This window comes from Castor canadensis, chromosome 10, assembly GCF_047511655.1.
Source record: "Castor canadensis chromosome 10, mCasCan1.hap1v2, whole genome shotgun sequence".
Classification (NCBI taxonomy): domain Eukaryota; kingdom Metazoa; phylum Chordata; class Mammalia; order Rodentia; family Castoridae; genus Castor; species Castor canadensis.
In genome coordinates, this window is record NC_133395.1 from 111,526,819 (window position 1) to 111,548,780 (window position 21,962).

At 55.1% G+C, this 21,962-nt stretch overlaps 3 protein-coding genes across 12 annotated transcripts in view; 2 read left to right on the forward strand and 1 right to left on the reverse strand.

Moving 5' to 3' along the window:
* Stab1 (stabilin 1) overlaps window positions 1-8,055 on the forward strand; it is a 26,197-nt gene extending 18,142 nt beyond the window's left edge. For 5 of the 9 annotated variants that reach the window (XM_074043878.1, XM_074043881.1, XM_020182533.2 and 2 more), the window contains 31 exons: window positions 17-112; window positions 199-244; window positions 330-406; window positions 586-711; window positions 919-992; window positions 1,142-1,216; window positions 1,439-1,561; window positions 1,873-1,920; window positions 2,083-2,160; window positions 2,258-2,404; window positions 2,715-2,855; window positions 2,927-2,986; window positions 3,692-3,868; window positions 3,952-4,038; window positions 4,137-4,286; window positions 4,371-4,427; window positions 4,516-4,717; window positions 4,977-5,126; window positions 5,204-5,308; window positions 5,449-5,556; window positions 5,634-5,827; window positions 5,920-6,064; window positions 6,145-6,278; window positions 6,366-6,531; window positions 6,615-6,724; window positions 6,812-6,931; window positions 7,013-7,162; window positions 7,238-7,342; window positions 7,427-7,573; window positions 7,664-7,780; window positions 7,863-8,055. In XM_074043878.1, the coding sequence (XP_073899979.1) occupies window positions 17-112; window positions 199-244; window positions 330-406; window positions 586-711; window positions 919-992; window positions 1,142-1,216; window positions 1,439-1,561; window positions 1,873-1,920; window positions 2,083-2,160; window positions 2,258-2,404; window positions 2,715-2,855; window positions 2,927-2,986; window positions 3,692-3,868; window positions 3,952-4,038; window positions 4,137-4,286; window positions 4,371-4,427; window positions 4,516-4,717; window positions 4,977-5,126; window positions 5,204-5,308; window positions 5,449-5,556; window positions 5,634-5,827; window positions 5,920-6,064; window positions 6,145-6,278; window positions 6,366-6,531; window positions 6,615-6,724; window positions 6,812-6,931; window positions 7,013-7,162; window positions 7,238-7,342; window positions 7,427-7,573; window positions 7,664-7,780; window positions 7,863-7,919 (3,572 nt within the window). In that variant the 3' untranslated portion in view covers window positions 7,920-8,055. Of the gene's footprint in view, window positions 1-16; window positions 113-198; window positions 245-329; window positions 407-585; window positions 712-918; window positions 993-1,141; window positions 1,217-1,438; window positions 1,562-1,872; window positions 1,921-2,082; window positions 2,161-2,257; window positions 2,405-2,714; window positions 2,856-2,926; window positions 2,987-3,691; window positions 3,869-3,951; window positions 4,039-4,136; window positions 4,287-4,370; window positions 4,428-4,515; window positions 4,718-4,976; window positions 5,127-5,203; window positions 5,309-5,448; window positions 5,557-5,633; window positions 5,828-5,919; window positions 6,065-6,144; window positions 6,279-6,365; window positions 6,532-6,614; window positions 6,725-6,811; window positions 6,951-7,012; window positions 7,163-7,237; window positions 7,343-7,426; window positions 7,574-7,663; window positions 7,781-7,862 lie in introns of those variants that run through there. The other 4 variants (XM_074043877.1, XR_012436312.1, XR_012436313.1 and 1 more) reach the window with 4 other exon arrangements.
* Window positions 7,933-16,451, reverse strand: Nt5dc2 (5'-nucleotidase domain containing 2). Its single transcript, XM_020182538.2, has 14 exons — window positions 16,162-16,451; window positions 12,314-12,498; window positions 12,139-12,213; window positions 11,867-11,922; window positions 11,685-11,778; window positions 11,340-11,468; window positions 11,167-11,227; window positions 10,980-11,082; window positions 10,786-10,887; window positions 10,483-10,564; window positions 8,749-8,835; window positions 8,525-8,665; window positions 8,373-8,437; window positions 7,933-8,291 (listed from the first exon to the last, which is right to left on the reverse strand). The coding sequence occupies exons 1-14, from the start codon at window positions 16,409-16,411 to the stop codon at window positions 8,030-8,032; spliced, it is 1,692 nt and encodes a 563-aa protein (XP_020038127.2). The 5' UTR covers window positions 16,412-16,451; the 3' UTR covers window positions 7,933-8,029.
* Window positions 16,452-18,587: 2,136 nt separating this feature from the next.
* On the forward strand, window positions 18,588-21,467 carry Uqcc5 (ubiquinol-cytochrome c reductase complex assembly factor 5). Of its 2 annotated transcripts, none has more exons than XR_002213044.2 (2): window positions 18,588-18,858; window positions 21,363-21,467. XR_002213044.2 is itself a non-coding variant. In XM_020175199.2 (2 exons), the coding sequence occupies exons 1-2, from the start codon at window positions 18,841-18,843 to the stop codon at window positions 21,452-21,454; spliced, it is 243 nt and encodes an 80-aa protein (XP_020030788.1). In that variant the 5' UTR covers window positions 18,636-18,840; the 3' UTR covers window positions 21,455-21,467. The 2 variants fall into 2 exon arrangements, 1 of the variants encoding a protein (XP_020030788.1); XM_020175199.2 differs by having other exon boundaries at window positions 18,636-18,991.
* Window positions 21,468-21,962: the final 495 nt, after the last annotated feature.

The following is a 21,962-nucleotide window of genomic DNA, read 5'->3' on the forward strand; positions in this document are numbered from 1 at the left end:
CTTATCCCACTCACAGTGTGTGACTGTGCCCACGGGCTGTGCCAGGAGGGCCTGCGAGGTGATGGGAGTTGTGTCTGTAACGTGGGCTGGCAGGGTCTCCACTGTGACCAGAGTGAGTGGGTTCCGGGGAGTGGGGGTGAGTGATGACGGGGAGGCAATTCTGGGTCTGAATGACCAGAACTCTCTTCCCACCCTCAGAAATCTCTAGCCCTCAGTGTCTCAAGAACTGTGACCCTAATGCCAAGTGAGTGAGCTCAACCTGGGAAAGTGGTGGGGGACTGAAGGCAGTGCAGGCCAGGCACAGGCTGAGCTGCTGCCGTCCCTCCCAGCTGTGTACAGGACTCGGCTGGAGCTGCTGTCTGCATCTGTGCTGCAGGATACTCAGGCAACGGCAGCTACTGTTCAGGTCCTGCCACGTGGCTGCCTTGGGCTCTCCTTTGAGATGTTGGGGGTGGTTGTTCCCACAGAGCCTCACTGCTGTCCCGTCTTGGGTCTTAGCTCTCTGATGTGTTCCTTTCTCTCATGCCCTCCTTTCCTATCCCCCTCTCCTGCTCTTCACAACTCTCTGGAACCATCTAACCCTAGAGGTGGACCCTTGTGCCCATGACCATGGGGGTTGCTCCCCTCATGCCAACTGCACCAAGGTGGCACCTGGACAGCGGACGTGTACCTGCCGTGATGGCTACACAGGCGATGGGCAGCTGTGCCAGGGTGAGACCGGGGCCCCCAACCAGGATGCGTGTGGGACTGGAGGGTCTAGTTTTAGTGATCTGAGGCAGACAAGGAAGTGTTGAGGGGCACATGTGGTGTGGGGACTGGGAACCCACAGAGGGGAGGGGATGAGCAACTGGAGGTGCAGATGGAGAGATGATGGAACGGCCTTCAAGGACCATTTCTTACCCCAGTGTTTTTCCCCAGAAACTAATGCCTGTCTCATCCACCATGGGGGTTGCCACATTCATGCTGATTGCATCCCTACAGGACCTCAGCAGGTTAGCGGGGTAGAGCTGTGCCCTTCCCAGTGGGTGGGGCCTCCTTTCAGACCAGGCCTGGAAGAGAGTCGGGTGGAGGATGATGATTCTGTCCAGGGTGCTGGCAGCTCTTGGCCCCTGGCAGCCCCATTGATCAGGATTTGGGACAGGTCTCCTGCAGCTGCCGCGAGGGCTACAGTGGTGATGGCATTCAGACCTGTGACCTTCTGGACCTCTGTTCCCAGGTCAGGCTCCCCTACTGCCACATTTCACAGAGGTGACTAAGGCAGGAAGCAACACCCCTGCCCAGGAGGTTACCAAGGACTTCTGTAGGGTGGGCCTCCTTTCTCTAACTCAAGTTTGGTCAGAAATAGGGCTTTGGGGGCTGGGTAGGGACCTTTGTGGTCTCTTTCCCCAGGGCAGGGGACACTACTGATACCTCTCTCTCTCTCCTGTCCCCGGTACAGAATAATGGAGGCTGCAGCCCTTATGCCGTGTGCAAAAGTTCAGGGGATGGCCAGAGGACATGCACCTGTGACACAGCCCACACTGTGGGAGACGGATTCACCTGCCGTGCCCGAGTTGGCCTGGTAATGATGCTCAGGTCTGATCCCTTAGTTGATTTTAGTTATGCCCCATGGGCCTGAACTGTGATCTTGGCTAAGATCCCAGTTTTGATCCTGATCCTTGCCTCGACTGCAACCCTGGACGCGATCCCTGACTTTTCCTAGTTCTAACTTCAGCTATGACACATGAAATTAATCCTGACCCCAGCTCAGATTACCCTGGCTTTCCTTTCCTCATCTCTACCTTGGCCAGCTCTTGGGCTACAGGTGCTGGAACAGGCACCAGCCCCTGAATAGTAGCCATACAAAATCTGAACTGATCCTCAATCCCCCAGGAACTCCTTCGGGACAAGCATGCCTCATTCTTCAGCCTCCACCTCCTGGTAAGTAACAAGCCTGGAGCCTTTGTGACCTGCAGGTCCCACTTGCCTCTGATCATGGAGTTGAGTAGTCAGTCTGGCCTCAAGTCTTTCCAGAAGACCCATGGAAGCCCCAAATTGGTCCCAGGTTGCTCTTTTTCCATTCAACTGTCCCCCATCCCCCAGGAATACAAGGAGCTCAAGGGTAATGGGCCTTTCACAATCTTCGTACCGCATGCAGATCTGATGACCAACCTGTCACAGGTACACAGCTGCGGGGAGATAAGCACTCTGGTGGTGGGCACTACATGGGCAGAGACAACAACTAGGGGGTTCCCATTCCCCTCACGATTCCACCTAGGACGAGCTGGCTAGGATTCGTGCGCATCGTCAGCTTGTGTTTCGCTACCATGTGGTTGGCTGCCGGCAGCTTCGGAGCCAGGAGATGCTGGATGAGGGATATGCCACAGCACTCTCAGGACACTCACTGCGCTTCAGCGAGAGGGAGGTGAGCCCAGCACCCCTGCCTCAGGCCCAGAACTCAGGTCCACTCAAGACTAGCCTCTGCCTCCATGCATTTAAGACCCAGCCTGAGGAGTACTACAGTGAGAGGGAGATGAGGCCTGTCTGCATCTTGCCCACAATCTGGGTTTCCAAACCTGGGATTCCCAAGCCATGCTGGCACTAGTGCCCTGCTCCCACAGTCCCTAGCTAAGACTAAGGCGTGTTTGAGATTGCCTTGACTCCTGTCCAGATCTCACCCATAGCTCTTCAAGCACCCCACCAATCTGCTTCATTCACTCCGTGCCCACCCCCAGGGCAGCATATACCTCAATGACTTTGCTCGCATAGTGAGCAGCGACCATGAGGCAGTGAATGGTGTCCTGCACTTCATTGACCGTGTCCTGCTGCCACCAGATGTACTACACTGGGAGGCTGACGCTACCCCAGCTCCTCGGGTATGACTGGGCATGAGCCTGGGATCCTCCCTTCCCACCTGACCTTGTTGCTTATGAGTGCCTTTCCCCAGAGAAATGTGACTATGGCAGCGGAGAGCTTCGGGTACAAGATCTTCAGCCACCTTGTGACGGTACCACTCCTACGCATATGGCCGTGTCAGTGTGCATGTGTGTGCAACAGTGTGTATGCTTCACTTCCCCTGTAAAGGTGCCTGTGTGACTAGGCCCTTGTCCAAATAGGCCACGTCTGTGTGCATGAGCCTCCCAGTGTGGGCACACTGTGCCTATGTGAGCTTGCAGACCTGACGAGTGTGTAGTCATTTAAGTCTTTGTGCACAATTTCATCCCTGCAAACGTTCCCATGAACAAGAGTCCCCCTTAGACATGATCTTTCTACAGTCTGAAACTATTAAATGGAAAACCCCCCAAATAACTCACAAGGTTTTTTTTTTTTTTTTTTTGTGGTGGTACTGGGGTTTGAACTCAGGGTTTCATCCTTGCAAAGTAAGCATTCAACGGGTTAAGCCATGCCTCCAGTCCAATAAGTTTTAAGTAATTTATCACAGCTTATTGTTACCATTGCTCTATTGTTAATCTCTTACTGTGCTTACTTGACAAATGAAACCCTATCATAGGTATAGGAAAAAATATATAGGTTCCAGTACTATTCATGATTCCAGGCATCCACTGGGGGCCATGGGATGTATCCCCTGCAGATAAGGAGGGACCACTGTCATCCTGGGATGAATGTAGCTACTGGGAAGGCTGCCTAAGCCTGGGTCTCTGGAGTCCCTTCCTGGTCTCTGTGATCCATACCTCTTGCTCCCACCCACCAGACGGCTGGCCTCCTGCCTATGCTTCGAGATGCTTCCCATCAGCCCTTCACAATGCTGTGGCCCACAGATTCTGCCCTGCAAACCCTACCTCCTGACCGGCAGGCCTGGCTGTACCATGAGGACCACCGTGACAAGCTGTCAGCCATTCTGCGGGGCCATGTGATACGCAATGTTGAGGTGGGTACATCTTCAGTCATTGGCTGCCTCTACCTGCAGCTTAGACTGCCTACCCAGCTCCAATCGTGGCTACATTTGTTCAGGCTTTGGCAGCTGATTTACCCAACCTGGGCCCACTCCGAACCATGCACGGGACTCCCATCTCCTTCTCCTGCAGTCGGGTCCGGCCAGTGAGTCTGGGAAGAGGGCTTGGATGAGGGCCGCAGGAGGGACAGTGAGGAACTTTAGTGCCCACGAACGACCCCCATGTACTCTACATCCTCTGCAGGGTGAGCTTATGGTGGGCGAGGATGACGCCCACATTGTGCAGCGGCACTTGCCCTTTGAAGGTGGCCTGGCCTATGGCATTGACCAGCTGCTGGAGCCACCTGGCCTTGGTGCTCGCTGTGATCGCTTTGAGACCCGGCCACTGCGACTGGTGAGGACGCCTTATGTAGATGGGCAGGGCTCCCTGTCCTGTCTGTCTACCTGACTTCGTGGTATTGGCTTCTATCCCTTCCAGAAGACTTGTAGCATCTGTGGGCTGGAGCCGCCCTGTCCTGAGGGATCGAAGGAGCAGGTAAGGGGCTAAGGCTGAGCTGGGGGTTGGGCAGGGGCCAAAAACCACCAAGCTCAGGCTGGCTGTGGTCTGATTCCTCTTGGGCCAGGGCAGCCCTGAGGCCTGCTGGCGCTACTACTCCAAGTTCTGGACAACCCCTCCTCTGGGTTCCTTGGCACTTCGCAGTGTGTGGGTACGGCCCAGCCTCTGGAGCCAGCCCCAACGCCTGGGCAGGGGCTGCCACCGCAACTGTGTCACCACTAACTGGAAGCCCAGCTGCTGTCCTGGTCACTATGGCAGTGACTGCCAAGGTAGCTAAGGGAAAGGCTCAAGTTGGTTCCTGAGAAAGGGTATTGGGATACCCCAGGGTGGGACAAGTGTGTTGAGGGGGAAGCACTGGATGGTCTGGCTGTTCTCTGTGCTTGGTGGGTTCTCAGGAGTCTGGGGCCATGGAACTGGTACTCCTTGAAGAGCACCACTAGGTTGCAGACAGATGACAGAGCTGGGCTGCATGTATGGGTGTCCTGATGATTCCCTGGTCAACTTCACTTCTCCCACTCTACCCCCTAGCTTGCCCTGGTGGTCCCAGCAGCCCCTGCAGTGACCATGGTGTGTGCCTGGATGGTATGAGTGGCAGTGGGCAGTGTCAGTGCCGTTCAGGTTTTGCTGGAACAGCCTGTGAACTCTGTGCCCCGGGTGCCTTTGGACTCCATTGCCAAGGTAGGCCATCCCTGCCCTGCCCCACTCCCTCTGGCCAGTGTGCCAACCTTTACCTTCCTGCCTGTCCCTCTCCCCAGCCTGCCGCTGCAGTTCCCATGGTCACTGTGATGACGGCCTTGGAGGCTCTGGCTCCTGTTTCTGTGATGAAGGCTGGACTGGGCCACACTGTGAGGTGCAGCTGGGTGAGTGGCCCTTGCGCTTATGCTGCACACTTGCACACACCATGGGTGCATGTCCCCACTACCCACTCAGGTACAAGCACTGAGGTAGGGTGGGAAGGTGGAGACCAGCTACTGACCTGTTCATGTGGGATGGGGGACAGAGCTGCAGTCTGTGTGCACCCCACCCTGTGCACCCCAGGCCATGTGTCGTGCGGGCAACAGCTGTGAGTGCAGCCTGGGCTATGAAGGTGATGGCCGTGTGTGCACAGGTAAGCAGGTGGCTGTGCAGGTGGGAGGCTACTGACCTCCTCAGTCACTTGGTTCAGCCACTCCTTCCTGCCCCCAGTGGTGGACCTGTGCCAGAAGGGGCATGGCGGCTGCAGTGAGCATGCCAACTGTAGCCAAGTAGGCACAGTGGTCACCTGTGCTTGTCTGCCCAACTATGAGGGTGATGGCTGGAACTGCCGGGCCCGGAACCCCTGCTTGGACAGCCACCGTGGGGGCTGCAGTGAACATGCTGACTGTCTGAACACTGGCCCGGTAAGCAGGTGGGGTAAGCAGCCAGGCCGGGGCGGTCCCATGGGCTCACTCCTTGGTCTCTACAGGGTGCCCACTATTCTCCCTGCCACCAGAACACACGGCGCTGTGAGTGCCATGTAGGCTACGTGGGTGACGGACTGCAGTGTCTGGAGGAGCCTGAGCCACCCGTGGACCGCTGCCTGGACCAGCCACCACCCTGCCATGCGGATGCCGTGTGCACAGACCTACATTTCCAGGGTGAGTTGCCACACCTGCTCCCAAGACCCTGCTTTGCTCCTGGGTGCCAGTTGGCTGATCCTATACCTTCCTTCCTGCAGAGAAGCGGGCAGGTGTCTTCCACCTCCAGGCCAGCAGTGGCCCTTATGGCCTGACCTTCTTAGAGGCTGAGGTGGCATGTGGGACCCAGGGAGGTGTCCTTGCTACACTTCCTCAGCTGTCTGCTGCCCAGCAGGTACGTGGGGCTCAGGAGTTGGAGCCAAGCCTCCAGGGGTCCTTAGAGTCAGGCCTTACATCTGAGTATCTCCTACTGCTCCTACAGCTGGGCTTCCACCTCTGCCTCGTGGGCTGGCTGGCCAATGGTTCTGCTGCCCACCCTGTCGTCTTTCCTGCAGCAGACTGTGGTGATGGTCGGGTAGGTGTAGTCAGCTTGGGTGTCCGTAAGAACCTCTCAGAGCATTGGGATGCCTACTGCTACCGTGTGCAAGGTGTGTGCACCCCACCGTGCCCCACTTCCTGTTCTGTTCCTTTCTCACCAACCCACTGAGCCACTGACCTGCCTTTTCTGCAGATGTGGCTTGCAGTTGTCGGGTCGGTTTTGTGGGTGATGGAATCAGCGTGTGCAATGGGAAGCTGCTTGACGTGCTGGCTGCCACTGCCAACTTCTCCACCTTCTATGGGGTGTGCATGAGGCCCAGCCTCAGGGGTAGGGGGGTAGGATCCCCAGAAAGAGAGCTTGCCCACAGCCCTGTTTCCCCACCCTACTAGATGCTACTGAGCTATGCCAACGCCACCCAGCGGGGTCTCGACTTCCTGGACTTCTTAGATGATGAGCTCACCTACAAGACACTCTTTGTCCCTGTTAATGAAGGCTTTGTAGACAATACGGTAAGAGCAAGGGTGTGGAAATAGTACGGCTTGGTTGGCTCCCTCCAGCTGGCCTAACTGAACCAAGCTTGCTCTGCCTAGACACTGAGTGGCCCAGACCTGGAGCTGCATGCTTCCAATGCTACCTTCCTGAGCGCCAATGCCAGCCAGGGGACCTTGCTCCCTGCCCATTCAGGTCTCAGCCTTATCATCAGTGACTTGAGCCCCGAGAACAGTTCTGGGGCCCTGGTGGTAAGACTGGCCTCTGCCCCTACCCTTGGCTTGGCCCTCACTCACCTTCGGGAACTCACTCTGGTCTCCCTGCAGGCCCCAGGAGCAGTTGTGGTTAGCCATGTCATCATGTGGGACATCATGGCTGTCAATGGTATCATCCATGTTCTGGCCAGCCCCCTCCTCGCACCCCCACAGACCGTGAGTCCAGGGAAAGGGGAGGTAGAGCACCAAGGGGTGAGGGTACAGCTCTGGCCAGGTCCTTGATGCTCTCCTTGCTTGTAGGGGGCATTTCTGGCACCTGAGGCTCCACCTGTTGCAACAAGTGTGGGGGCTGTGGTAGCTGCTGGAACACTGCTTGGGTTGGTGTCTGGAGCCCTCTACCTGCGTGCCCGAAGCAAGCCTGCAGGCTTTGGCTTCTCTGCCTTCCAGGTAGGCTTGGGACAGGTGGGATACAGGGCCCATCAATCTTGTTGGAGGCCCATCAATCTTGTTGGAGGCCCCTCACTCCTCTTCTTCCAGGCAGAAGATGATGCCGATGATGACTTCTCTCCGTGGCAACAAGGGACTAGCCCAACCCTGGTCTCTGTCCCCAACCCTGTCTTTGGCAGCCATGATGCCTTTTGTGAGCCTTTCGATGTGAGTGGGGGTGGGGACAGGAGGCTGTGGAAGGGGACCTGGGCCTAGTCTTGTCCTGTTGCAAATGGCCTCTGTCTCCCAGGACTCGCTCATGGAGGAGGACTTCCCTGATACCCAGAGAATCCTTGCAGTCAAGTGAGCAATGGCACATGGACGAAGAAGACCACTTTTATTGCTTGTCTCATGGTTGCCCAGAGTGGATGCCACTGGAGGAACTGAGGGGGTTTGTCATGGACAATAAAGGTGCCTTCAGCGGATGTGGGCCATATCTCCAAGGAAGGGTGTCTTCATGCAGCCGGTGCAGAGCTGGTCCATCCAGAGGGGTGCCTCATGCTGCAGGGGTGTGCGGCGTGGGTAGAAGGTGAAGTCCACGCGGTAGTTGAGCAGACAACTGAGGGAGGCCATGTAGAGGTCAGAGAAGCGCACAAGGCGTCTTGAGAAATAGGTGGGGTTGTGGAAGGTGCGGAAGATGCTCCCAAACTGAGCGTTGAACAGGGCCTTGGTGATGCACCTGAGGAGGAGACGTGGGTGTGAAGGACAGGCAAAAGAAGGGCCATGATAGCATTCCGGTCCTGTCCTCTTCCCCGCTTACCTCAGCTCTTGCCGCTCCTTCATCCAGGCAGCTAGCACCTGCCTTGACTCTGCATCCTGATAGGTCTGGGGAAACAACGGGGTGTGTGTGCCCATGAGGCTGCAGCACCAGCCCCTCCCCACAGGAGCCCACCACTCCCACTGCCCCTGCACCTGCATTCGCTCTAACAGCCCCGTGAGTGCCTGCTGCCAGGTCAGCGAGTGCATATACTGCTCTGTGTTGATGATCCGGATCTCTCGCTCCAGCTCGGGGATGATGGCGCCTGTGCGCCATCCATGTCGCAGCATGAGATCCTGGTGGGTGGAGGGTAGGATGGGCCTTAGCACCAGCTGGGAGGGCTTCCTTCCCTCCCCCACTGTAGTCCTGCCTCCCTCACCGCTAGGTCACTGTAGAGATGGTCACCAAAGTAGAGCACTCGTGGGCCTCGCCATTCTGTCAGACGCAGGAAGTCAAACAGGTTTCCCTAGGGAGTGGAGAGAGGCACTGCTGAACCAACTGTGCCCACAGGGCTGCTCACCTTCAAGTGCACCACCAAGGCCCTGCTCAACACAGGGTGGGTGCATCTTCTGCCCCTTCTACAACCCCATCTAGTTCTTGAGGTGCCTTGGGCACTTCCCTGACCTCTTCATGGACTCCCTCAGCTATGAAGAACTCCACCAACCCTCCCAAATCCCCAGAGGCGGCCAAACCCAGCCGGATGCCGGGCTGCCCTTTCCCGTGGCCTCACTGCACTATAGCCCTCAAAGGCCTCCCTCCCTGTTGCCTCACACCCAACCCAGGCTGAGTCCCTCTTTCGGCCTCTCTCTGTGATCTGTTTCTCACAAAGTCCTTGGTGGCTGCCACAGCCCCGACCCAAAGGGGCCCAGCAGACCAATGGCAGAGCTCACTGACAGCCCACATGCTTCTCCTGCTCCAAAGCCAAGAGAGATGGAAACACTCAGCCAAGCCCAAACATAACTGCGGAAGCTCCCGGGTGTGTGTGTGGGGAGGGATGGGCAGAAATGGAAGTGCCAGAGCTAGAAGTGAAGCAGCCAACAGGGGCAGGTGCTCCCACCAGAGGATAAAGAATGCACACCTGGCAAAGCCTCAGAAAGGTAGGAACAGTAGGGAAAGGTGGTTGTGGAAGAACTCAGAAGTGGGGAGCCAATGAAGAAATATGACAGAGAGGGCATTGAGGATGCTCTCCTGGATCAAGAGAGACTCCAGAGGGGCAGAGAAAGGGAACTTAGGGGAAGGCTCCCACAAACAAGCAGGATCTTATTCTGTACAGGAAAACTTCAAAATGTGAGACATAAAGAAGAGCTGAACAGCTTGTAAGGAAGAAAGTCACCTTTCTACAAAGGTACCTGCTGTGGGCTACAGCCAGATACCGAGAGAAGGGAGAACATCACCCTCAGAGCCAAGGGGGTGAGCCTGTGCCTGATGGGATGTGGAGAGTTGGGTGCAGCAGGGCAGGAGTGGGAATACTGTCTGTAGGCCAAGCCTGGGCACCCAACACCGGTCTATGGCTGGCTTCCCCCCAGGCCCAAGGCCTCTGGGAACACTCACCCCCCACTACAAAGCCCAGCTCAGTTAAGATTTCTACATTCCAGCCAGGGCCAAGTGCCTTAATCACCTCCTTCTCATGGCCACTCAATGCCCTAACCTAGCCCCTCTTATCTTCCTAGCCAGACAGGCAGGGGGTCATATCCTCAGCGTCCATGAGATGTCTCCTCCATTGGCCTGGAGGGTCCCCAACCAGGCTGATTCTGCCTGCAGCAGTGTTCAGCCCCTACTAGTCACAGTGCCATTCACTGGTACTTAGCAACTGCAGGACATTCTAAGGGCTTTATACCTCAACTCAAGCAGAGCATTATACTTCTTTCGCAAAGGAGGAAAACAAGGCTTAGAGGTTACTAGGCCAGGCTCCTCCTCTGCTATTGAGTAGAGCTAGAGTTCAAACCCAGGCAGCGTGACCCAGAGACTCCACACTGCCCAGAGTTGCTCCTTAGCAGCCCTGTCCTGGTGGCTGCTGGCTCCAGTCCCTCAGTGTAAGGCTGTGCTGCCTCCCTGGAGGCTATGGTTAGTCCCTGTGCCTTCCAGGTGTTACCTCTCCCCAGATAGCACTCACCTGACGATAGATCTTGCCCTTTTCCAGACGGGTGATCCGGTCCCAGTGGAGTGAGCCCTTCTCATCCAGTTTTCGGAAAGGCCTGGGTGAGGGTAAATTCCAGTCTGTGACAGGGCCATTGGCTGAGTACCTCCCTCTTCTCCCCTGAAGAGGCCCAGCCATTCAAGTGCACACCAATAAGAGGGTGTCCTCATCCTAAGCAAGAGTGGTGAGCAAAGGCCAATCTGGCCTTGTGCCCGATTCCCTTTACTGAGGTAGGGCCTCCACCCCCTTCCAAGTCCACAGCCCCTTCGAGGACCATACTTGCGACGATCAGTGAAAAAGCTGGGCTTGTCTGCCTGGACAATGACCACATCGAAGAGCTGGCGCCAATCAGGACCCACCATGTGCCGCATGCCCTTATCCCTGCGCAGAGGTTGCACTGGCTTCAGTGGTCTGAGGGTGGTATGCTTTTGCCCACCCCATCCACCCCTCCTCCCACAGGGGGCTGAACTCACACAAAGCTGAAAGGACTGTTGGTAATGAGGAACAGCTGTTTTCCATGGGCTACCAGGCGGTTCAGGACTGCAAATGTTTCATCTCCTCTCAGGATGTACTTCTCTGAGGGGGAAGATGAGCCTGTGAGGACAGTCCTGGCCCTTACTCAGGCAGGCCATGTGTGATAGGGCTACTGTCCACCCTTACCCATGTCTTGCTCAATCCACTGGTACATGAGGCCCTTCACATGCACATCTCGGATGGCATCCTGGGAGAAGCAGAGGCACACAGTGAAGGCTCAGTGGGCCCCAGGAAGGCCTGCCCTGTTGTAGCTAGACTTCACCTTCCTGCCATCCAGGAGGCAGGCCCAGCATCCTCACCGTCACGTCCTTATAGAGGTGTGCTTGGTCAAACTCCAGACCGTGGCCCAGGAAGTGATCCACCACACAGGACAGCAGTGCCATCTCTGGCAGTGAGAAGATGTCCATGAACTGCTTGATGGAAGGGCCCTGGGGAGGAGGCCATGTTTCAGTCATCCCTCTAGCCCCACCACTCCCAGCACTGGAGATTAAGGGCTCCAGATATGCCTTAGGACACTGGTAAAGGGCATGGCCTATGGGCCAGGGCTGGCCACTAGAGTGTGGGCATTGTTTCCCAGGGAGCCAGCACCCATCATGAGATCACTGATCAGGACTGCTCTGTGCAGCAGTGGGCACAGAGAGTACCTTGCCATAGAAGCCACTCATCTGGTACAGTGGGATGTGCTGGGTGCCCCCGTATAGGTCGATCACCTCCTCATCTGGCACAGGCTGGAGGCCCCTGAGTAGGGGGCACAGACACCCTCAGTTTGAGCCCAGGCAGTAGCAGGATGGGGGCAGGGGTGGGATGGAGCAGAGACAGCACTGACCTGTAGGCTGTTCCCAGTTGCACATAATGGAAGGCGTCAATCTTCATCAGAAGGCTCTGGGGGAACCCAGGGGTGAGGAGGTACTTTCCATCATTGGCCCTGAGCCAGCCTATTCCATCCCCCATACCACAGATGCCTCTGGACTCCAAGGGATCAGGCGCATACCAAAAGGAAGCTACCGCTTTGAGACCAACAGGTGGACAGATGAGGAGACCTCTTTTAGGAGAGAGGGAGGTTAAGGAAGTAGCCCTGGTATGTATCCAGTCGCTCACCTTCTGAATGTCATAGTGGAGGCCACGGATGGCAAAGCTGGGGTTGTAATCATACTTCCGAATCCCTTCTGGGTACTGTTGGGCAAAAGCAGGCCAGGCCTCAGACCAGGGCGCCAGGAGTCCTGGGCTCAGCCCAGGATGGGCCCCGCAGCCTCCAGAGCCTGGTGAGACTCACCTTGTAGTGCTCGATCAGGATGTCCCGGGCAGCATTGAAGATCTCAGGGTGCAATGCATCTGCGTACTGGGCCAGTGTGTAGTCATAGTCGAAGCCGTAGACCTCGACATCACGCAGGCTGATCTCATTGTTGGCGTAGATGGCTGCTGGGTTCAGAAGGCTGCAGATCTCAGGGGGCAGAAGGTCTAGAGGAAGGGGATGTAAGGAGGCAGCACCATGGGGCTGATGGTCATGGCAGAGGCAAATCTTAGCTCAATGCTGCACAGGCACAAAACAGGCTTAAAGAGAGGGCACTTGCCCAGAGTCAATGGGCTTGGGGTGAGGCAGAGCTGGTACTGAGCCAAGCCCATGGCTGGAGCTCCTCCTCATGGTTATACTATTATACCTTGCCTGGGTTATCCCTTCAGTAGCAGCCCCCTAGGTACACTGAACCTGTGTTGTCTCAGGCTCTTATCACTATGGCCCATCAGATAGGTGGCTGATGGCAACCCTCAGCCAGGCAGTGAGTCAACTCCTCAATCTGGCCTCAGCTGTAACTTTTTTTTTTTTTTTTGGTGGTACTGGGGCTTGAACTCAGGGCCTCATGCTTGCTAGGCAGGCACTCTACCATTTGAGCCACTCCACCAACTCATTCTGAGCTCAAAATGCCTACTCAAAACCTGTTCCAGAGCACCTCTGTTGGTCCCTTGCCCCTTCTCACCTGTCCACTGGCTTCACCTCAGCCCCTTAAGGATACCTGTGAGGGACAGCATATGGGGACTGAGGACTCCACCTCAGAGGGTGCTGGCTCTGCCTTGGTCTGACTAGGGGCTGAAGAATATTAGTGGGGTGGGAAGTCCGTGTGACGCTCAGGATGCCAACTCTGAACACCTGCCACAGCCTTGGGAACAAGGCCCATCTAATCAGATTTTAGCTGTCTGCCAGCTCACATAATGAAATTCCCTGGCTAAAGCCAGGAACATTGCTAATTATGACAAGCAGGACGTGTGATGTTGGGTTCTGGGACATTACTCAGGCTGTTCCCTGGTGTGGTCACGGCCACCCTAAGCTCTGGTTGCTCCCAAGCAGCTGAAGTTGGCCCTCAGACCCATAGCAAGAAGCTGAGCAGGGCACTGTGCCAAGAAGGCTCTGGGGTTGGAGGAGGTAGCTGGGAAAAGGTGATGTGAAGGCAAGGACATGGATCATGAGGTCAGCCAGGCCAGATTGGGGTCTCTCTTATTAGGGTGATGAAATCAGGAATGTTACCTAAGTCCTTGGGCCTATTTCCTCATCTCTATAGGGGAAATAAAAACTGTACCAATCTATTTTGTGTGGCATTCCTGCTCTGTACTTGCACACATGTGGGATTAAATGGGTGATATACCTCCCAAGCCCTGAGCAACCTGTCACTGGTTTTCTGGTGTCACTCCCGAGCAGAGGTTGCAGGGAGAGAGGGGCAGACAGGACACTGCCTGGGTCCAAGCCTCCAGGGAATCCTTCTCTCAGCTACACCCATCCCAATCAAGAGGTAGAAGCCCCTCACAGCATGTCTGTTAGCTGCTGTGCTCAAAGGCAGACACCTCCCTAAAGCTGGAGTGCTCTCATGCCCAGAGCATTTGCCTCCAAGGCCCCACTGGAACACAGGGCTTCGCCTTGCTTTGGAGTCAAGTGCAGGGTGTGGGTGTGGGAACAGGTGTGGCTGGTTCCTCTGGTGGCCTCTGGCCAGCAGACAGAGCAGCTGCTCCACAGATCCCTGACTGTGGACAGAACACTTCACTTGGATGTGCACAGACAGCTCTCTAGAGAGCTGTTTCTAAGATGCACCTCACCTGGGGTCAGTAGAACCCTAGGCCTCCCTCCTAGCTGGCTCTCACACTCCCCATGACCCTGCATTGCTGAATACCAACTGTGATTATGACTCAGTGCACTGTCCAGAAGCCCCTCAGTGCGGGAGGCGTCTACTTGGCTGTGCAGTCCCTTTCTGGTACAGAATTATGGCTAAGTCCAGGCATTACCTCTGCTCTTGACAGTATTTCAAGGGGCAAAGCAGGCTGGGGAAATAGGCCCCCACGGGGCCTGACCTTGTTGCTCCATCTCTGGACTGAGAAGACCACAGCTCTGGTTGCTGCAGGGTCCCACTTCCTTCCATGGGGTGGGGTATGGGGCCAGGAAAGGATGTGCCCTGACTCAGCACTGTCCACCCTCTTCCTTTTCTCCTCCAGGTTGCGGGTCCAACTTCTCCCTGCAGCCAGGAGACCTAGGGGATCATCTTGTTCAATCCTCACCAATTCTGGGAGGTAATCACACTTGGCCCAGGGGAAGAAACAGATTCAGGGATATAAAGTCATTTGTTCCAAACCACCCCACAGTAGGCAACTGAGCTGATACACATTCAGGTCACCGCACCTGCCTTAATCACACTCTCCTCAGTCTGGCCTGCCAAGGTGGGTGGGAGGTGATGGTCCTTGCTGCACTCTCTTAGGGTGAGGGGCTGACTTGAGGTCACTGAGGCCTACCTCAATGCCCAGAAACTCCCTCACAAAACCTAGCCAGATGGGCAGGGCCATGCCTAGAGGCAAGAAGTTAGCTCGCTGTGGTGCTCAGTATGGCATGTTGGTGGCAAGGACTTTGTACAAGAGGAATTTAGGAACACAGAAGGTTCCTGGAGGACAATGCCCAGTAGATGTGCCTTTCTCTTTCCAGCCCCCACACCCTCAAGGCTCCTCAGAGGGCCTTCTCCAGGTGTAGAACAGTAGAACAAAGAGGTCTTAAATAACACCCCAGCCTGCCCCTCCATGAGACAAGTTCAACCCGGGACCCCCAGGGCTTCAGAGGCCCTAACTATTCTGTCTTCAGCTTGTCAGGTGGTGAGTCCGGGCCATCCTCCAGGCCTCCACACTAGAGTGGAAGCCCCTTGTCCAGGAATCTTCTAGACAGGCCACTTTGTCTTACCAGACAATGAAAACCAGATCACCCCTCTGGGTTCCTCCAGGAGCTCTCCTACCCCTTCTTAGCTGGCTCTTTCTGAGTTATCACCACAGTCCTGTGACAGGGGCCCCAAGATTGTTTTATGCCTGAGGGTCCTAGCGGGTGAAGCTTGCCCTGAAGGCCATCCAGCGGGGCTGTGATAGGGACATGGTCCAGACCACACCTCTCTGCTGCAGAGGCAGGGCCCCACTAGTCCCACCCAGAGAAATGGACAGACCTCCGGCACTCTCGGTTCTCAGGTGTCCCCTCTGGCCCCAGCCTGCCTTCTGGGAGGGAGCTTGGGCCATATGAGCTCATTTTGCACAAGGATTAAGAAGGTAGGGGAGGACAGGTTCCCTGTGCAACCCTAGCCAACCCTTCAGGATTCCAGGGGAGCAGGTGACTCGGTCTGTTTCTCCAATGCCTTCCCAGCCCTTGCTAAGTGCGCCGGACCTCCAGGACCAAACCAAGAGGTCCCCGAAAACCCCTCTGGTGTCCTCTTAGATCAGGCGGATCCCAGGAGCCTGTCCCTGGAGCACTGCTCGCGGGCTTTGTCCACAGCAGTCCCACTACAAGGGCCGGCAGAAAACAAGGGGTAGGGAGCGTTTCCGCCGCTGCCCCCCGCAGGCAGGACCTGGGAGGGCAGCACTCGCCTGAGGCTACTCCAGGTACTCCAAGCTCCTGCTGATCGAGACCTGGCACAAACCTCCCCGGGAGCCGGGACGACTCGCTGGAACCTCTTCCAAAAAGCGTCCCGGGCCTCAGGTTCTGAGGCTCTGGCCAGCCCCACCAGGCGCTTCCTACGAAGCGGCGCCCGAGATGGCTCGGGGGTGGCACCCCGAACAGTCCGCCGCCGCACGGGAGACGCCTCCCCTGCGCTCGGCCCACCCAGGCTCACCCACCGTGCACCAGTCTCCGCATGTCCTGGTAACGAGCCCACAGGTGCGCACTGTGCTCCGCGCCGTCGGTGGGGGCGGGGGCAGGGGCAGGGGCCGGGGCGGGCGTGGAGCGCGGGGCGCCAGGGCAGGGGGCGCCTGGACCCGGCGGGCCGCAGCCAGGACAGGAGGATGAGGACGACGCGGCTCGTGGCCCACCGTGGCCTCCGCACAGCAGCCAGCGCCGAGCGGCCGTCCGCAGCCCCGCACCCGCCATGCCCCCTGCGCGCCGCCCGCGCAGCCCTCCGCCCGTCTGCCTGCCCGCCGCCCTCCGACTGCCTGCCCGCCACGGTGGCCTCGTGCTCCTCACGGAGGCCGGCCAATGGGCGCGGCGCACAGAGCCCGGCCGGCCAATGGGTGCGCCACTTGGCCCGGGGGGCGGGCGGCCCCGGGACCCGGCAGGGCGGGCTCCAGACCCCCTCCCCCCAGTTCCTCCCGCGGCTCAAGGCTCTGTGTCCCTCTTTCGGTCGTCTCCGCGGCGATGGCGGCTCCTTGTCTGCTCCCTCGTTCAAAAGTCGGAGAGCCTAAGACCTGCCGTTCCTGCGAGGCTCTGGACGGCTGGGGTGTGGAGAGAAGAGGGCTGGAGCGCACGGCTTCACGCGGCTCCCGGGGTCCTCTTGTCCCTCCTCTCAGCTTCTGGGTCCTCCTGATCCCAGTGCCTCCGCATAGTCCCCGAGTCCTCCTGCCTGGCGGTCCTGTGCCCCTGCCCCTGTCCCTGCCTGCCTGTCTGTCTGCCTGCTGACCGGAGTTCGGTCCGCTTCACTCACCTCGCGAATAAAGAGCCTTTCCCGCGCGCTCCCCAATGCCAGTCCCACGCTAGGTGAGACTGCTGGACCTGCAGGGCAGCTGAGACCACTGAGGCAGCCTCTTCTTTTGCCGCTCGATACCTAGCCACAGGTGCTCTCTTCTAACTTGGAGAGAGGCTGTTGGGCGTGCGCTGCGGGGCTGTGGGCCAGGAACCACAAATGGCCAACTTACATCAAATTCCTCTTTGCCTAGTGCAGGCCTCCTCCTGATATGCCGCTGTCCGTTTTAGCAATGTCGCCGGACCTTACGACGAAATTCCTCTTTTCTTCCTCAATTTTTCTACCCAGATCAGCTTTTGTAGCTTGCAGGTGTACCAGGATGTGCACTGGGTCGCGAGGAGGCCAGCCCTTGTTGGTGATGAGCGGTCCCGCTGGGCGCATGTTGTTTCCCGGGTGGCTGACTGGGCTTAAGGTTGTGTGCAGTGTGCACTTTGAAGGTCTCTTGCACCTGGGCTGAGAACCTAATGTGCCAGATTCTGCGAAGGGCACTGGCGCAAGACCAAAAGATGGACTTGTGGATGGCTATGTTTCTGTAGGTCCCATTGAGCCTGGTAGGCACTGGGGACTTGGCATATGTGAACCTCGTCCAGGAGCATGGACGCCCTGCATGGTCCAGCCCTCAGAACCACCAAGAGAAAAGGGAGCAAGCACCAGGTGGTATGCAAGCCCACTTCCTGCCCGGCTTTCCAGAATGGGTGTAAAGGAGACAGCCAAGGCCGCCCACAGCCAGCATGTGAACAGGAAATAGTCATAGACGTTTATTTGATTGTCTTAGCTTGTCATAGATGTTCCTCATTCCAAAACTATTCCTCCAGTTATTTTATCCCTAGGTAACAAGGGTGATGACCCTTATGGATATCTTCAGCAAGCGCAGTGATGCAGGATGAAAGGATATGAGTAAAGGCTCTGGTTCTTACAGCTAACATTAACTGATCAGTTACTATGTTGCAGGTGTTGTGGTCAGTAGTTCTTACCTCACTAAATTCTCACAGCATCAATAAAAGGCCCCCTTTTTAAGGGTTAGAGAATTGACAAGGGGGAAGCTAAGGGAGTACCTATGGAGGAGGGATGTGGTTTGACAAAGCAACATTCATCACCATCGTGCTCTTTTGCAATTATTGCGATAAAAAAGACGATTCATAAAAAGCACCCACAAGTGCCTGGATAACAGTAAGTACCCATATAGGATAGCATTGTAATAATTTTAGGCTTTGTCTGAGACACTGAGACTTTTGTTGTGAAAATGAAAAGTTCAGCTTTCAACAATACATATCAAATTTTTAGAAGTCTGGTCACCGATTACATCCCCGAAGAAAAACAAAGCATCACGGAATTGCAGTTTAGAGTATGGTGCTGAACAACATTAGTCCTTCACTAAGGGTTGTGACTTCGGTCAGGGTATTAGGAAAAAAGATGGCGGAGGCAGAGTAGGGGGCGCGGCGCTCAACTCCCAGCCCAGGACAGCACTAGGGAGACCGAGGGCGGGGCCAGGCCACGCCACGTTGGAGGCTCCGCCCCTCGGGCGGTGCCCATCCCCAGAGCCGAAGCGCGTGCGCCAGCTGCTTTAGGCCGGCTCAGCCTCACGGAACATGCGCACTCAAACAGTACTCTGATTAGCGGATCCGCGCACTTCGCCTCACTCTGATTGGTGGAGCCGACCACGCGTGAAGCGGTCAACTTCCGCTCGCCAAGGTCCGCGGGGGCCGGCAGAGGCGCGCAGCTGTGGTCGCTTAGTTCGGCTGCGAAACACAACCAGGACTGGCAGGCCTCCCTCGACTGCATCCTGGCGTTCCAGTCGTATCTGGTTCCGCCGTAGTCTTCTCCACGATTTCAGTCGAGCATGTTCTTCAGGGCCCAGGTGAGGCGAGTTCTGCAGCGGGTGCCCGGGAAGCAGCGGTTCGGAATCTACAGGTTCCTGCCCTTCTTTTTTGTCCTGGGAGGAACGATGGAGTGGATCATGATTAAAGTGCGCGTGGGCCAGGAGACCTTCTGTAAGTGGGGACGCAGTAGCCTCCGTTTCCCTTGAGGAAGGCACGAGCCGGCAGGCCTTTCCCCCGCGGGAATTAGATTGCAGATACTGACTCCACTCAGCGCAGAGCTGCTTTTTACTCTGGTCGGAAGGGCGAGTGCAGTCCATTCATTTGGCAGTTTTGGTTCAACACTCGCTCGAGACTCACGGGGCTCTTTTGTACTCCGCACACGTGAGCGTCCCGCCCTTCCACCTTCCCTGCACTTGGAGGGCACATGCTCGAGAAGAGTCTGGCTGCCTTACCCTCAAGCCTGCTCTTGACCCTTTCCGGTGACAGTATTGCTTACTGCAACAGAGGCGGTGGATCCTAAGGATTCTTGGAAATTCCTAACTGCCTGTCTTCTGCCAAACCCTGGAGGGCGCTGGTCTCCCTGGCTTAGCTACTTACTCGTTTTAATAGGGCGATTATTGTCACCAGGTCAGATGCCCAGCACTGTGAAAAGAACACCTGGCATTGTTTTGCCTCTCTCCTTAGACAGTATCACTTGTGAATTGCCAACTCATTTTTGTTAGTGATTCTTTCTATCTACTCAGTATTTAACGACCGCCCAGGAGAGGATCTAATGAACAAGGCAGAGAGGGTCCTCTACTTCAGAAGACAAATCATAAATAATTACCATTGGGGCGGGGTGTAGTTCAGTGGTACATTTTCCTTATGTAGGGCCTGGGCTCCATCACCTGCAAGGGGTGGGGGAGGGAGGTGATTAGGAGATGGGGTATGAAGGCTTCTGATGGGACAGGTGGGACAAAGGTGTGGAACACAGGCAGGGTGACCCTGGGCTCCGTTTGGGATGTGGAGGGGTGGAGATAAACAGATCTCAAAGTTATGGAGTTGAAATCTAGATTTCTGGACCATTCATAGGCAAATTTTGGTGAGTCCAACCCCAGTATGTTTAAGGAAACTTGGAGTGACCAGACAGGCAAGGAGGAACACAAGGAATGTTACTGCAGAAGCTAGGAGGGTAAAGAAATTTCACTGGGTGAAGGGGAGATAACTTCCTGTGATTAAGAGACTGAAGGATATGCAAATGCTGATCAGAAACTTCACCCTTGAGAAGGGGGATAGGATCAGTGTTGAGTGGGAGGAGTAACCTTGGGAATGAGCTCCAAGAGAGTTCTTTACAATGACTTTTCTCTGTAGTAAGAGTTCATGGTCATTCAAAGGTGAATAAAGAAGGGTAAGGGTCATGGCTGAGAAACTGGATTGTGACCCAGCAGAGGCACCGCAAGGCAGGGTAAATGGAGTAGGAAGTTGGATAAATCTGTTTGGGGTTTTGAGGGTGTGTCAAGAAGGTAAGATATTGCTGGATGCTGGTAGCTCACACCTGTAATCCTAGCTACTCAGGAGGCAGAGATCAGGAAGATCCCAGTCCAAAGCCAGCCCTGGCAAGTAGTTCAGAAGACCTATCTCAAAAAAACCTTTCACAAAAAAGGGCTGGTTCAAGGTGCAGGACCTGAGTTGAAACCCCAGCATCTAAAAAAAAAAAAAAAAAGATTGAGGTCAGCTAGTGTGGCAGAAAGAGAGAACAGGGGAAGACAAGGGACTAAGGCCTGGGGAAGAAGCTGGCAAACTCTAAGGTCAGGAGGGCTGAAAGGGTAAAGAGGTTGTGGTCCAAGCAGAAAGTAACTGGAAAAGTCAGGGAGGTGAAGGAGGCCAGTGTGTCATCCATAAGGGTAGTGGTAATGCTTTCAAAAAAGGCATATGATGGAGCAAGGAGCTTGAGCCAACGGCCAGTGTTTTCAGTGACTGAAGGGGCATGATGGAGAGCAGGTGTCAGCGCAGAGATGGTGATAGTCAAATGGCATAAGCCCTTGAGGAAGAGGATTTTTAAAGGAAGAGGATTTCTTTACCATAGGTTAGAGAATCAAGAGTCTAGAAAAGCAGCTGCTGAGCACAAGGAAACTGACTTCCCCTCCTACCCTGAGGTTTGGGGTATGGAGGAGGGAACATTAGAGAACCACAGGGCAAGAAATGCCATCGAGGGGCCAGGTTTTAGTTAAGAGAATCATGGGGGAGAAGGAAGTGAGGGAAGGCATAAAACAGTGCTAAAATTTGTGCCAGGACGTGATCCTATCTTTGGAGAGGCTGGTATTTATCCTGCTAACGTCTAGAACTCCATTAACATAGTTCTCATTCAACTTGTTTTGTTTTTAAATTGTTTATTTTGGCATTGGGTTAAACATTACTGTTGAGAGCCAGAAACACGTGACAGAAATAGACCATTATTTGAATTACTCCGATCTGGGTATTTTTATAAATTTTACTCATCAGGATGGTTTGCTAAAAGTCTGAGTTTTCTAAACACCTTAAGCAAAGTTTTTGTTTGATACAGATGATGTCTACCGTAGAAAAGCCTCAGAAAGACAGTATCAGAGAAGGCTGGAAGATGCTTCAGAAACTGAACGTCAGCAGTCAATAAAATGAGTATGAATTTTCACTATTGTTTTCAGCTCCTTTAAAAAATATACTCTTCAGCTGCTTGTCCTTTAGCAGCTGTGTATTACAAGAACTTCCTTTGCAAAGAATTTTCAGTTTTGCAGTCTCTACTTGAATATTTCTCAAGTCACTTTTGGACAGTACTTGTGAAAAAATTATTTCCTCCTAAAACACCAACCCCAAAAAACTGGTCCCCCAACCCCCAGGCTTTGAGACTGAATAAGTTGTTTTAAAGCAACAAATGATAACCTTACTTTTTTTTTTTTTTTTGTAGAATTCAAACTAAATCATGGTCATACAATAAGATCTTCTGCAAGATCACCTAAAATAGGACAGTTATGCAAATTACTTTTTGCTGGGGTAGGAGGAATTCTTGACTAATTCTAAATTGCTCATGCTAGTGCTCTTGTGAACTCCCTTGCATAGAAGGGTAGGACCTCCATGACTCACACCCCTTTATGATAATTACGCTGCTAGAGACTATTCCTTCCATAAA